Source organism: Bos taurus, chromosome 23 (genome assembly GCF_002263795.3).
Source record: "Bos taurus isolate L1 Dominette 01449 registration number 42190680 breed Hereford chromosome 23, ARS-UCD2.0, whole genome shotgun sequence".
Lineage (NCBI taxonomy): Eukaryota > Metazoa > Chordata > Mammalia > Artiodactyla > Bovidae > Bos > Bos taurus.
Window position 1 is genome coordinate 10,000,001 of NC_037350.1, and position 13,402 is coordinate 10,013,402.

General features: G+C 40.2%; 1 protein-coding gene across 7 annotated transcripts in view; it reads left to right on the forward strand.

Moving 5' to 3' along the window:
- MAPK14 (mitogen-activated protein kinase 14) overlaps window positions 1-13,402 on the forward strand; it is a 75,331-nt gene that overhangs the window by 29,737 nt on the left and 32,192 nt on the right. For all 7 annotated transcript variants that reach the window (NM_001102174.1, XM_010818123.3, XM_059880390.1 and 4 more), the window contains exon 3: window positions 2,833-2,891. In NM_001102174.1, coding sequence (NP_001095644.1) covers window positions 2,833-2,891 — 59 coding nt within the window. The remainder of the gene's footprint in view (window positions 1-2,832; window positions 2,892-13,402) is intronic.

Here is a 13,402-nt window from a genome sequence, read left to right on the forward strand (position 1 = left end):
TAACTTATATGCAGAGTACATCATGTGAAATGCCAGGCTGGATGAATCACAAGCTGAAATCAAGATTGCCAGGAGAAATATCAACAACCTCAGATATGCAAATGATACACCACTCTAATGACACAAAACGAAGAGGAACTAAAGAGCCTCTTGATTAGGGTGAAAGAGGAGAGTGAAAAAGCTGGCTTAAAACTCAGCTTTCAAAAAACCAAGATCATGGCATCTAGTCCCATCACTTCATGGCAAATAGTTGTGGAAAAAATGTCAGATTTTATTTTCTTGGGCTCCAAAATCACTGCAGATGGTGACTGCAGCCATGAAATTAAAAGACACTTGCTCATTAGACAAAGCTAGACAGCATATTAAAAAGCAGAGATATAACTTTGCAGACAAAGGTTTGTATCGTCAAAGCTATGATTTTTCCTGAAGTCCTGTAAGGGTGTGAGTCTAGTTGCTAAGTTTTGTCTGACTCTTTTACGACCCCATAGACTGCAGCCCGTCAGGCTCCTCTGTCCATGGGATTTCCTGGGCAAGAATACTGGAGTAGGTTGCCATTTCCTTCTCCAGGAGATCTTCCTGACCCAGGAATCGAACCTGCATCTCCTGCATAGGAGGTCGGATTCTTTACCACTGAACCACCAGGAAAGCCCACAACGAGTGTGAGAGTTGGACCATAAAGACGGCTGAGTATTGAACAATTGATGGTTTTAGTTGTTCCACAGTATGTGGGATCGTGCTGGATCAAGGATCAAACCCATGTTTCTGGCATTGGCAGGTGGGTTCTTTATCACTGAGCCACCAGGGAAACCCGATTGAAAAACAATTGAGGACATGAGAATAGTCATATGTTAAATGACAAGGCAGGGTATAAAATTATACATAGTATTACTCCAGTTTAATTTATGTACATCAGAAAAATCGAAGTATCTCAAAATATTAGTGATAATGGATAGTACTATTGTAGATAATTTTGGTTTTCTTATATACGGTTGTCTGAATAAGAAGATGATTGATAACCATCTTTCCTTTGGAAAAAGATGCAAAGGCTTTCCAGGGCAATTTTTTGGTTTGTTTCCCTTTTGGGTTCAGTTTGTAATTGAAATTAGTTTTAAAAATTGGTATTTGGTTGAATGGCATAACTTTCTGATTAGAAGGCTCTTTTTCATGATAATATTTTGAGTGTTAGCATATTTTACTTTTAGAGCTGTTATGGGTCAGTTTTCATGAAGGCCATTTAGCTTTTGTTTGTTTCACTTCCAGATACTCTTAAATCTTGCTGGGCATATTACACGTGAATTGTGTGTCTTGCTTGCCTTCTTAGTGCCTAGCTTTGTAGAAATGAGTCGTCTGGGTTTCAGGAGGAACTGGGGAAGAGGGGTATGGTAAGTGTGGATTGAATGAGTGAAAGTCACTCAGTCGTGTCCAACTCTTTGTGACCCCATGGACTATATAGTCCATGGAATTCTCCAGGCCAGAATACCGGAGTGGGTAGCCGTTCCCTTCTCCAGGGGATCTTCCCAACCCAGGGATCGAACCCAGGTCTCCTGCATTGCAGGCGGATTCTTCACCTGCTGAGCTACCAGGGAATCCCAAGAATACTGGGGTGGGTAGCCTGTTCCATCTCTAGCGGATTAATCAGCATAAATCCATGAGCAGAAAAACTGCTCAAAGACAGTGGGTTACTGAGTATTAAAGTAGCTCTTTGTTTTTTCTTTGTGTAAAGTTAGCTTTTTTTTTTCCTTCCATTTTTATAGTCTGATCTAAATACCTGATACTGATTAAGGGAATTACCCTGGGACTTCCCCTGGTGCTCCAGTAGTTAAGAATCTGGCTGCTGATGCAGAGGACATGGGTTTCATCCCTGAGCAGGGAAGATTCCACATGCCGCGAGGCAACAACGCACATGCATCACAACTTCTGAGTCCTCAATCTGCAGCCTGCGAGCCACAGCTGCTGCAGCCTGAGGGCTCGAGGGCTTCTTGTTGGTCTGCAACAGGAGAATCCGCTGCAGGGAGAAGCCCAGGTACTGCCGCGAAGAGTAACCCCCGCTTGCTGCAGCTGGAGAAAGCCCACCTGCAGCAATGAAGACCCAGGGCAGCCAAAGTAAATACATTAATTTAAAATATATATATTTATTTATTTGGCTGCATTGGGCCTTAGTTGAGGCAGGATCTTCACTGAGGCATGCGGGATCTTTTGCTGTGGCTCCAGGGCTCAGTTGCCCCATAGCACATGGAATCTTAGTTCCCCACGCAGGGAATGAACCCAAGTCCCTGCATTGAAAGGCAGATTCTTAACCACTGGACCATCAGGGAAGTCCCAATAAATAAATTTTTAAAAAATAAAAAAATGATCTTAATATTTAGAATGTTATAAGAATAGTACCAAGACTATACTGAGAGGATATATTGGGGCTTTAAAATGTCAGTTTTGAAGATTATATAGTAATTTTCATTGAATAATACTATTTTAAAAAGAAAAATGATACTATAGCAACAGTTGTAAAAGCACAACTTTTTTCTGTTAATCGTTAAACTATTAGTGCCTGTGTAAGTTGAGTCCTAAATCTTTTTGCTTCCTGATAAGCTAATGGCTATACGTGACTAAATTCTAAAGACATGAAGATTTTAATGGTTTATTATGAAAAGTGATGTTTGACAAATAAGAGGCAAAAGTATAATTTGGGTAAAACATGAATTGGAGTCATTAAGTATATGAGGATGTGACGTTACTGAACTAGGAGCAGGATTTAATAGGAATTATTTCCTATTAAAATAAATGGTGGATAAGTTCAATATTTATTTGCTGTTTGATTTTTATGTTTTCTCACAGGTAATTGGTCTGTTGGATGTTTTCACACCTGCAAGGTCTCTGGAGGAATTCAATGATGTGTGAGTAAATCTTCTGTGTTTGCCTTCTCAGCTAGAGTTTGACGATTACCAGCCCATTTTTACTCTTGAACCACTTTGCAGTATTAGATTTAGATTCTTTATTCCTGTCACCCAACTCTTCTGGGGGATGGGGGATGGATACAGAAGAGTGCATTTGGGTGGTATATATTCGTATTTTCACCATCTCAGGCACGTTGTTCCCTATTTGGAGAGACAGTGGTGGGTTCTGGCAAGAGTTCCACGGAGAAGAGTATAGGGAGTTTTTAGCATGATTTTTATTCTCAAATTGTCTGTCCTAGCTTTTAAAAGGGTATGTTTACATCAGGAAATGTAGTGGAGCCCCGTTCCATATGGTTTCTTCCATTTCTTTTATCCTATGGGAAATACATGCTGATCTTTGAAGTATTGGATTTCTGTTCAGGGACAAGGGGCCAGCGTCACGAGTTTAGACAGCTGATAGATAGTGCTGATTGCCCCAGTTTTGTGACCACCTCTGTTGCCTTAGCCTGGAACACCTGGAAAGCAGGGCCTGAGATTCTTGGGAACCAGTAGTCAGGGTCTAGGGAAAATGAAACCGGGAAGGAGAGAAAGCTGCTATGAGAATACGTTATTAAGTTGGTCACCATTGTGGGCAACTGGGATGAAAATTACCAAGGTCTTGTAGAAAGCTGTATGGAATGCGGCTCAGATGGGAGCGTTTACTCACTGGCTCCTGACGGCACTGGCAAGAGGGCCCTCGCGTGGGGCAGTAGTGCTCTCACACGCCCAGGTTGCACATGTGTGAGTGCACAGTAGAGTCCAGAAGGTGTTGTGGGAGTTGCTCCTGTGTGAGTTCTCTGTTGTTCCTTTCCCGAAATCTGAATTAGCATACCTCCCTCTGGTCCCCGATTCACAGATAGGCTATACCATACAAGAGAAGGAACACCTCGAATTCAGAGTTACATGTTTTGTCCTATTGAAATTTTGGTATTTCTGGAAAGGATGACTGTTGTGAGAAATTGCAGACCCTGGCTGCCCTTCCACAGCCTCTACTCTCTGTTGACGCCAGGGATGAACTTAACTCCACCCATCCTGAGTTCAGTTTCTCCTTCCCTTATCCTAGGCCAAGTGCCCATTTCCCAGAGAGCAAGCTTGGCAGGTGGGGGAGATATACTATGTTTGAGCTTGTGTGTTCTGTCTAATGAAAGGGGAAAAGAAATGTAGAATATTAAATAGAGAAGGAGGAAAGGTAACAAAAAATTTCCCACCACTTGAGGTTAGTTTAAGGCATGTGATATGACTGAGAGTAGACGGTGAGAAAAGGGGAGTCTGGTCTAAGTGCAAGAACTCCCACCCACATTAACCTTGATCCTGCTGATGAAAGTTTGAGACTCGAGCAAAGGAAGGGAAAAAAAGATAATAACTAAGAACATCTGTGCTTCCTGAGCCCTGCTTGACATTACTATAAAGCCTCCTTACTGGGTGCTACCCTGGCAGGGGCATGTGTGTTGCAAGTTATTGAGTCCTGCTGTAGACTGTGCTTGGAGAAGAGAATATTGCAACTGCTTTTTTTTTTTCCTTTACATTAATTAATTTTTACTTTTTTGAGGAATTAATTTTTTAGAGCAGCTTTAAGTTTACCACAAAATTGAGAGCTTTCCCCATTATCAACATCATTCAACAAGAATGATATATGTGTATATATATATATATATATTTTTTTTTTTTAACCAAGAATGAAGCTATTTGATGCATCATAATTACCCAGAGTTCATAGTTTATTGTAGGAGTCACTCTTAGTATTGTACGTTCTATGGATTTAGACAAATGTATAATGTCATACCATTATAATATGTTACAGTATATTCTCACTGCCCTAGGAATGATGATTTTTTTATATTCTACGTGTGGAAAAATTGCTAAAGTATTAATAATATACTTGGAAAACATTTGAATCAGGATTGAGCTCTAGCTCAAAATGTTAGGTGTGATGAGGATTGACTTTTTTCTTTTTTTAAGAAAGGAATTGATTTGTTGACCTGGGCTAATGCTGTATTTTGCCTCTCTCAGGCATATGAAAGTGGATTACGAGCCTGTTTTCCCTGTGTCAACAAGCATATAAGGCTTGTGTCTTTGAGAGGTTAAGTTTTATCCATTGTAGGGCCTGTTGGCTCTTTTATCCTTTTGAAGGCCCATTGACTACAAGCATACCCATTGAACAGAAGTTGCATTTATTTCTTCATTCATTCAACAAACACCAAGCAGGAATGTATTCTTTCTACTTAACGGGAGCTAGGTTCTATTTACTTATTAATTTCCAGCTTTATTGAGATATAACTGCAATACAACACTGTGTGATTTGGGTCATGATTCTTTATAAACAAGATCTTAGTTCACCTGTCGGGGGCAAATCTCAGTACTGTGTGTTGAGTGTTAGAACAGGGCTCAGGATAATCAGAAACACTGGTCTTTTCCCTGATGAAATCACAATCTTGTTGGGGAAATAAGTTAAAGACACTTTTGGAACCAGTTTAACAGTTGGCTATAAGACCTTGGACAGGTCACTTTGCCTCTTTGGGTCCCAGTTAATGTCTGTAAAAGGATGAAAATTGGGGGGGTTCACTTCTGAAGTGTTTTCAATCCCAGAGAATCCGTGAAAATATAATGATGAACCTAAAGGATATCTTTTGGGAAATGTTTCATTGTTATCTTTTTATGATGTATGTATCACTGAGAAAAAAATTAGTGCTCTTTTAAGACTGTGGTTATTTCAGTGTTTTCCAAAGTCATTTTGGAATTTGCACAGGAGGTCAAACATCTTCACTGACAGTTGCAGAGTGTGCAAATTTAAATACTTTGAGAAAACTGGTATATCGTAGGCTCAGTGTTATGCAACACAGTACCTGCACTTCCTAAATGCATTCAAATGCACATTAAAATAGCGTAAACGAAGACTGAGGCTCAAATGATTCTGCAGGCTGCTGTGTTTAGAGCAGACAGTAATTTTGAACAAGAATTTTCTGTGCTAATTAAAATCTCTATTTTGCATATTTATAGTTGGCTTTAAATCTTGTGTTATGTGTATTTGTCCCTTTACATTTCAGTTAGCACTTTACATTTATCATACACTTCAACTTGTTCAGTTCAGTTCAGTTCAGTCGCTCAATCGTGTTCGACTCTTTGCGACCCCATGAATCGTAGCACGCCAGGCCTCCCTGTCCATCACCAACTCCCAGAGTTCACTCAGACTCACGTACATCGAGTCGGTGATGCCATCCAGCCATCTCATCCTCTCTCGTCCCCTTCTCCTCCTGCCCCCAATCCCTCCCAGCATCAGAGTCTTTTCCAGTGAGTCAACTCTTCACATGAGGTGGCCAAAGTACTGGAGTTTCAGCTTTAGCATCATTCCTTCCAAAGAAATCCCAGGGCTGATCTCCTTCAAAATGGACTGGTTGGATCTCCTTGCAGTCCAAGGAACTCTCAAGAGTCTTCTCCAGCACCACAGTTCAAAAGCATCAATTCTTCGGCGCTCAGCCTTCTTCATAGTCCAACTCTCACATCCATACATGACCACTGGAAAAACCATAGCCTTGACTAGACGGACCTTTGTTGGCAAAGCAATGTCTCTGCTTTTGAATATGCTATCTAGGTTGGTCATAACTTTTCTTCCAAGGAGTAAGCGTCTTTTAATTTCATGGCTGCAGTCACCATCTGCTGTGATTTTGGAGCCCAGAAAAATAAAGTCTGACACTGTTTCCACTGTTTCCCCATCTATTTCCCACAAAGTGATAGGACCAGATGCCATGATCTTTATTTTCTGAATGTTGAGCTTTAAGCCAACTTTTTCACTCTCCTCTTGCACTTTCATCAAGAGGCTTTTTAGTTCCTCTTCACTTTCTACCATAAGGGTGGTGTCATCTGCATATTCAACTTTTTACTGAATTTTAAATTTCTAGTTATTTAGGCACCCCACATACCTTCATCTGTAAGACTATACTTTTGAGAAGGGAATAATAAATAGGTGGTGAGTTCTGATCGTTAGAAGCGATGTTCAGTCACGGAATCTGATAGACCTGGTGTTTGGAAAATGTGGAGTTAGAAGATGAGTCCACCAAGTTGTTCTTGACTGCCATGTGATGTGGTTGTACAGATTACAAAATTTTATAAGATATAGCTAGATATTTTTAATGATTAGATATCATTTGGACATTTCTGTTTGCTTCTTGATGGTAATATTTGGCAGGAGGTGGCATGCATATGCCTTAGTGAAGTCACTCAGTTGTGTCCAACTCTTTATGACCTTATGAACTGTAGCCCACCAGGCTCCTCCATCCATGGGATTTTCCAGGCAAGAATGCTGGAGTGGGTTTAGCCATTTCCTTCTCCAGGGGATCTTCCTGACCCAGAGATCGAACCCGGGTCTCCCGCATTGTAGGCAGACTCTTTACCGTCTGAGCCACAAGGGAAGCCCTGTATATGCATTCTGCATATATTTACTTGCCAATAGAAACCCAGAATCTTGAAATAGCCAAGTCTTTGCATACTATTTTCTGCCATTCCCCCCCTTATTTTACAGCTTCCCATCCAGGGTTTGTTACTCCCCTTGTTACAGTTCCTTATCTCTCTTAGTGAAAAGGTGTGGAAGTGAGATTTTCGATTCTACTGTGATTTAGCAGAAGACCTATAACAGGGTCAGTCAGCAGCCATTGTTTTAGTGAAAGCCAATGGACAGATAATTACCTAGTTTATTTAGCCATGATTGCTCAACTACTAGGTGCAGCCTTTTATATCAGTGTAAAAGTTGCTGATTATACTGAATAGGTAAAGGACATTTCTAGATTTATATTTAAGTATTCATTCTCTGGAGAATGTAGCAAATAAAATAGACATGATCCTTGATGATAGATTGAGACTCTTGTTAATTGGAGAGAAGAGCAGTTTAAATGACCAAACAAAATAGAGGCTGGAGGTTCTGAAAGATCCTGCATGATTTTTGCTCCTGTACACTCTCTGACCTCACCCAGTACTTTCCCCACTCACTCTCTCCATTCCAGCCGCTCTGGCTTCTCTATTCTTCCCTGAATACAGACATCCACATTCTCGGTAGGACCTTTGCCCGGCTTTCTAGTGTTGACTTGAAACACTCTCCCCACATATCCACATGACTGGCTCCTTCATTTCCTTCAAGACTCTATGAAAGGTCATTTCATCAGAAGCTTTTTTCCCCCTCACCATCCTAGCTGAAATACTACACTGTCGGGGCCTACTCCTTATGCTGCTTGTTCTTAGCAAATTTTATCATCATGTGTTCGTTATTCTCTGTCTTCTCCCTCTAGCTTGTAAGTTCTATTATTAGAGCAGGGAGTTTATTTTCTTTCTTGTTCAGTCTTTGGTAGTTATAAATTTTCAGAAGTTGAGAGAGATGAACTGAATTATTTAATACCACAAATAAAATTGTACATATCTTAATTCTTTTTGGCTCTATTTCTAACTACATTTTTATTGATCGGAGCTCTATTATTTGGATATTTGCTGACCCTTCTTGAATAGACACGATGTCAAAACTAAAGGCCTTTAGTTGCATATGGTCTCATTAATAAGATGAAGCATTAAATGCTTACCTACAATAACTTAAAAGGACAAAGTCAAATTGGCCATGTCATAGCAGTGTACAGGGTATTAAGTGATCTCAGACTATGAGAGAACCTTAGTGGAGGAAAACCTCTAAAGAAGGTAATAACTGTATTTGAAGAAACAGATGAGTAAGGATTTTATGTAGAGCTTGAAGTATATTCCAGATAGTCAAAGAAGGAAATGTGTAAATTATACAGAAAAAAGAGATTTCTGTGAAATGGAGACAATTAAAGGAGTAGATAACCCTTAATTTTTCTTTTGTACTTGAATAAAAATTGTTACTAAATTCTGATTTTGTATGTGTGTGTATGTGTGTAGCAGAGGAGAGTTGTTTTCCTAATTTGACTGATTGGCATTGTTGGCTTGGAAATAGTGCTTTCCTCCATCACTGAAAGAAATTCCTAGCCCAGTGGCTTGAACTTACAGAAATACTTATTCTTTGAAAATAGGTTGAGTGCTCAAGATAGGTAATACAAGAACAGAAGCAACCTGGGAGAAAGATGAATGAGTTATCTGTATTAACAGTTATATTTGAAATTTATATCCTTATCAGAGAGGTCTGCTAAAATGAGCATAGAGAGTTGGTAAAGCATGTAGGTGTTGTCACAGACTCACCTTTGAAATCTAAACAAATTATACATCCTTTAAGAAAATACCGTTCCATTTTTGTCTGATACAATCAGTAAGATGCCCTCTTTTTCTCAGATTAGCTGTTGAAAAAGGTAAAGCAGCTTCAAGGTCTGGCTTTTAGTTTGAGACCCTCAAGAAAACTTTCCCTAATTAATTGCTTCATAATCCTGAGTTGTAGCCCTCCCCTGTGTGTTCTCCAGCTCCTTGATGCCCCCTTTTATAGTTCTAATCATGCTCTATTACATGTGTATATAGGCCTTCCTCCTATCTAAATTCTGTATCTTTTCCACTATTAATACTCCCAGTGCTCGACAATAAGGATTTGTTCATGGAGCAGTTGAACGAATGAATAACCTTGTGCTTTCTAGTTTATGACTCGTTGGCAATCTAGTTGTCTGAATTCATGCCCAGTGCATTCTCTTTTGACTAACTTTTTTGTTTTATCCTGGAATATAGACCATACGGTAATATTTTGAGTCTGGTTTGTTTGTTGGAGGTAATGTAGGGGGCACCTTTCAGTAATCTCCATGTCAAATGAGGAGAGTAGTTTGTTGTGAAATAAACTGGCTAAGCTGCCTGCCTGGCTGCTGGTGCTTTTACCCCTTACATTAGAAGAGTCTGGTCTGTTTACCAGATAAGATCTTTGGCATGAGTATCTCAGAAAGATATGCCCTTTCCTGGTCTTACTAGTAATGCTATATGAGTTGTTCTGGGTCATTCAATTCAGTGGTAATTGAGTGCCTGACATCTGCTAGACAGTGTTTTTAGGTACTTTAGATACTACACAAACAAAAAAGAGCCCTGTCCTCCTTGAACATTGTACAGATAGATAGCAATAAACAATGAGCATGTAAGAGGAAATTGGATAGCATTTAGCAGGCAGTAATGCTGTGGACAAGAAGAAAAGTAGAACAAGGAAGAGGGATTATCGGGCATGTGAGGGCAGGGGGCAGAGACAATTTTCAAAGGGGTGGTAAGGATAGACCTCATTGAGAAGGTGAATTTTAAGGAAAATTTGAAGAAGTACAAAAACTAGACTTGTACATATGTGGGAGAAGAGCATTCCAGGCAGAGGGACGAGCCAGTGCAAAGGTCCTGAGGCAGAAGACTGCGTGCTGTGTTGGAGCTGCAGCAAGGGGACCTGCATGGCTGGAGTAAGGAGGCCAGTGTGGAGCTAAGTGAGCGCAGGGGAGAGAAGCAGGTGAAGAAAGGAGAAAGATTACTGGGAACAAGATCCTGGTTCATGTATGGGTTTATCTGCCGCTGAAAGGAATTTTGTCTTTAAGTGAAAGAGAAGCCTTTTGAGAAGAGTGAGATGATCTGTTTTTCATTTTTATAGAATCACTCTATCTGCTCTTTTCATCCAAGAGTCATTGGATGTATTTCAGAAGCATGTCATTACAAATTGTCAATCTTTATGATTATTTTAAATACTTTGTTTTAATATGGATATGCTTCTTTTCCTTTCTGATAATTTCTTTGTCAAATAGGGCCAACAGAAGTAGAAATGCCAAACTATAGATTTTTTTCTGCATAGTTTCTTTCTGATTGTATTATGCTTTAAAGGCGGGGGAGTGGGGGCAGTAGAGTAGGAGTCTTCACAGTTGTATGTTTTCCAAGAAGTGATTAATAAATGAAGCTCTGCAAAGGGTGCTGTCTAGAGTACTGGAAACCGCTTATTGTAGAGTTCTGCCTTTTTGTTGTTACAGTACATTTTACTTGGAGAAGTGATCATTTATGCTTTTTGTAGTTTAAGTTTAAAGGAGACTATCTTCCCAAGAAAAGTGGCAAGCAGAATTTGTATCATCGGGCTGTGAAATCATATTTTCAGCCTTCAGCCTAATAAAGTCCTACTTACTTAATTCCTTTTTAAATGTGGGGGAACTAGATAGCTTTCCAGCTGTTGGTTGGATTTAATTATTGGAAGTGTATGAACACCAATGGGGCTTCCCAGGTGGCGCTTGCCTGCCAATGCAGGAGATGTAAGAGACACAGGGGTTGGGAAGATCCCCTGAAGGAAGGCATGGCAACCCACTCCAGCATTCTGCCTGGAAAATTCCCACGGACAGAGGAGCCTGGTGGGCTATAATTCATAGGGTCACAAAGAGTCAGACATGACTGAAGCCACTTAGCATGCACACGTGCATGAACACCAACAATAATAGGCACGTCTTGACTAAAATGTAATTAAATTTGCTTCCCAGGGACTAATAGTGTAGAAAGTATGTGGCATCTATTAATGCTCCTTTGGGATTGACTTATTTAAAATGTGCCTACCTACATTTTCGTCACACTCCCTTGTTCACTGCTTTTAAAAGTTGACGTGTCTTCCATAAGCATTCGGTAACTTTTCATGACACTTGCTTTTGTCCACTGTTGCAAAATTTATTTCGAAAACCTTGCTGTATGTGACGAGTTGGAATTTGACAATTGGTTGTCTCGGATTGGTCTTCTGGGCTTCATGGAAACAACATGTAGTGATTAGGTTAGTTCCTGCCAAACAGGTCTGCCATGAATAATGTGGTTCAGTTGGTTTGACTGGAGCCTAGGAGCAATGTTTGACAATTATTACTGTATAGACTGATTAACCTTATGTACTTACATAATGTCTTGACAGTCTCTTGCTGTCTGGAAATTTTAGTGATAAAATGGATGCGGTCTCTGATGGGAGGGCATTTAAAGGGAATTACATGGTGGTGGAATATTCCAACCAAAAGCATACGCTCTCTCAGGCTGTGCAGTCAGTGGTCTTCTGACTATATAGAATTTCTTGAGTTGTTGGTAACTATTTAAACACAATACTTAGACTTAAAATTACTCTTTGCTTTGGTAATACTGCTTAACACCTGTCTGAACTAGCACTGCCAGTGTAGACTTAAGATCTTTAGGTTTTATTTCAAGACAAATTAAGATAGACTCTAGAGAGAATCACACAGAACAGCATTTCTTCTGTTTACCTTTTCTCCACAAAAATAGAATATTTTTGAAAGTTGAAAGAATAACCCTCTCACTATTCAGTGTCATAAAATGTAATTATTTGCAAAACAGTCTTATAAAACAAAAGTTGGATTCCCTTTTCCTTAACCTAAGCCTTGCAAATTTTTATAATTGGTATTATGGGTATGGCAACTATTATCCCAGATTTTCTGAGGGAAATCTTGATTCCACAGTATTAACCAGTTTTTCGCAGTGTTCTCATATTTGCTGGGTTGTGTATCAATCTGGGATTAAAAATACAGTGATTGATTAGGATGCTATGTTATGCTAAGTCACCTCAGTCATGTCTGACTCTGTGTGACCCCATAGACGGCAGCCTACCAGGCTCCCCTGTCCCTGGGATTCTCCAGGCAAGAACACTGGAGTGGGTTGCCATTTCCTTCTCCAACGCATGAAAGTGAAAAGTCAAAGTGAAGTCGCTCAGTCGTGTCCGACTCTTAGCGACCCCATGGACTGCAGCCTACCAGGCTCCTCCGTCCATGGGATTTTCCAGGCAAGAGTACTGGAGTAGGGTGCCATTGCCTTCTCTGGATTGATTAGGATAGAATATTGCAATATTTGTATAACTTAAATCATTCTCTTGACTTAAATTCTGTGTCATCTAGAAGAACTTGGAGGCTGTATGGGCTGTGATTTAAGATCATGGTCTTTGAGATCAGACCAGTTTTGGATTCAGCCCCTGACATGACCTCTCTTTTAACCTTGAACAGATAATATATACTTGTTTTGTCTGTGTTTCTTCCTCTACAAAATGGTAATACTAATAAAATTTACAGAGTTGTTGGGAAGAGTGTATGAGACACAGGCATAATAAATAGTGGTTGGCATGGAATAAGCACTAATGCGTTTGGTTATGTTATGTTGAGCTTGGAACATCCCTTAAGTCAGAACAACCTTTATGAAAACATTTCAAAACATCCAGCATAGTTTAAATGACGTTTAGAGTTATCTTTGCTCAAGGCAATATAAACAAACATGCAAGTTTTAAAAATATGAAGTGCTGGACTTCCCTGGTGGTCCAGTGGTTAAGAATCTGCTTTGCAGTGCAGGGGACATGGGTTCGATCCCTGGTCCGGAAGATTCCACATGCCTCGGAGCAGCTAAGCCTGTGCACCACAACTACTAAACCTGTGCTCTGGGGCCGTGTTCTGCAAGAGAAGCCACCACAGTGAGAAGCCTGCACACCGCAACTAAAGAGGGTAGCCCTCGCTTGCTGCAGTGAGAGAAAGCCCACACAGCAACAGAGATCCAGTGCAGCCAGAAATGCAATA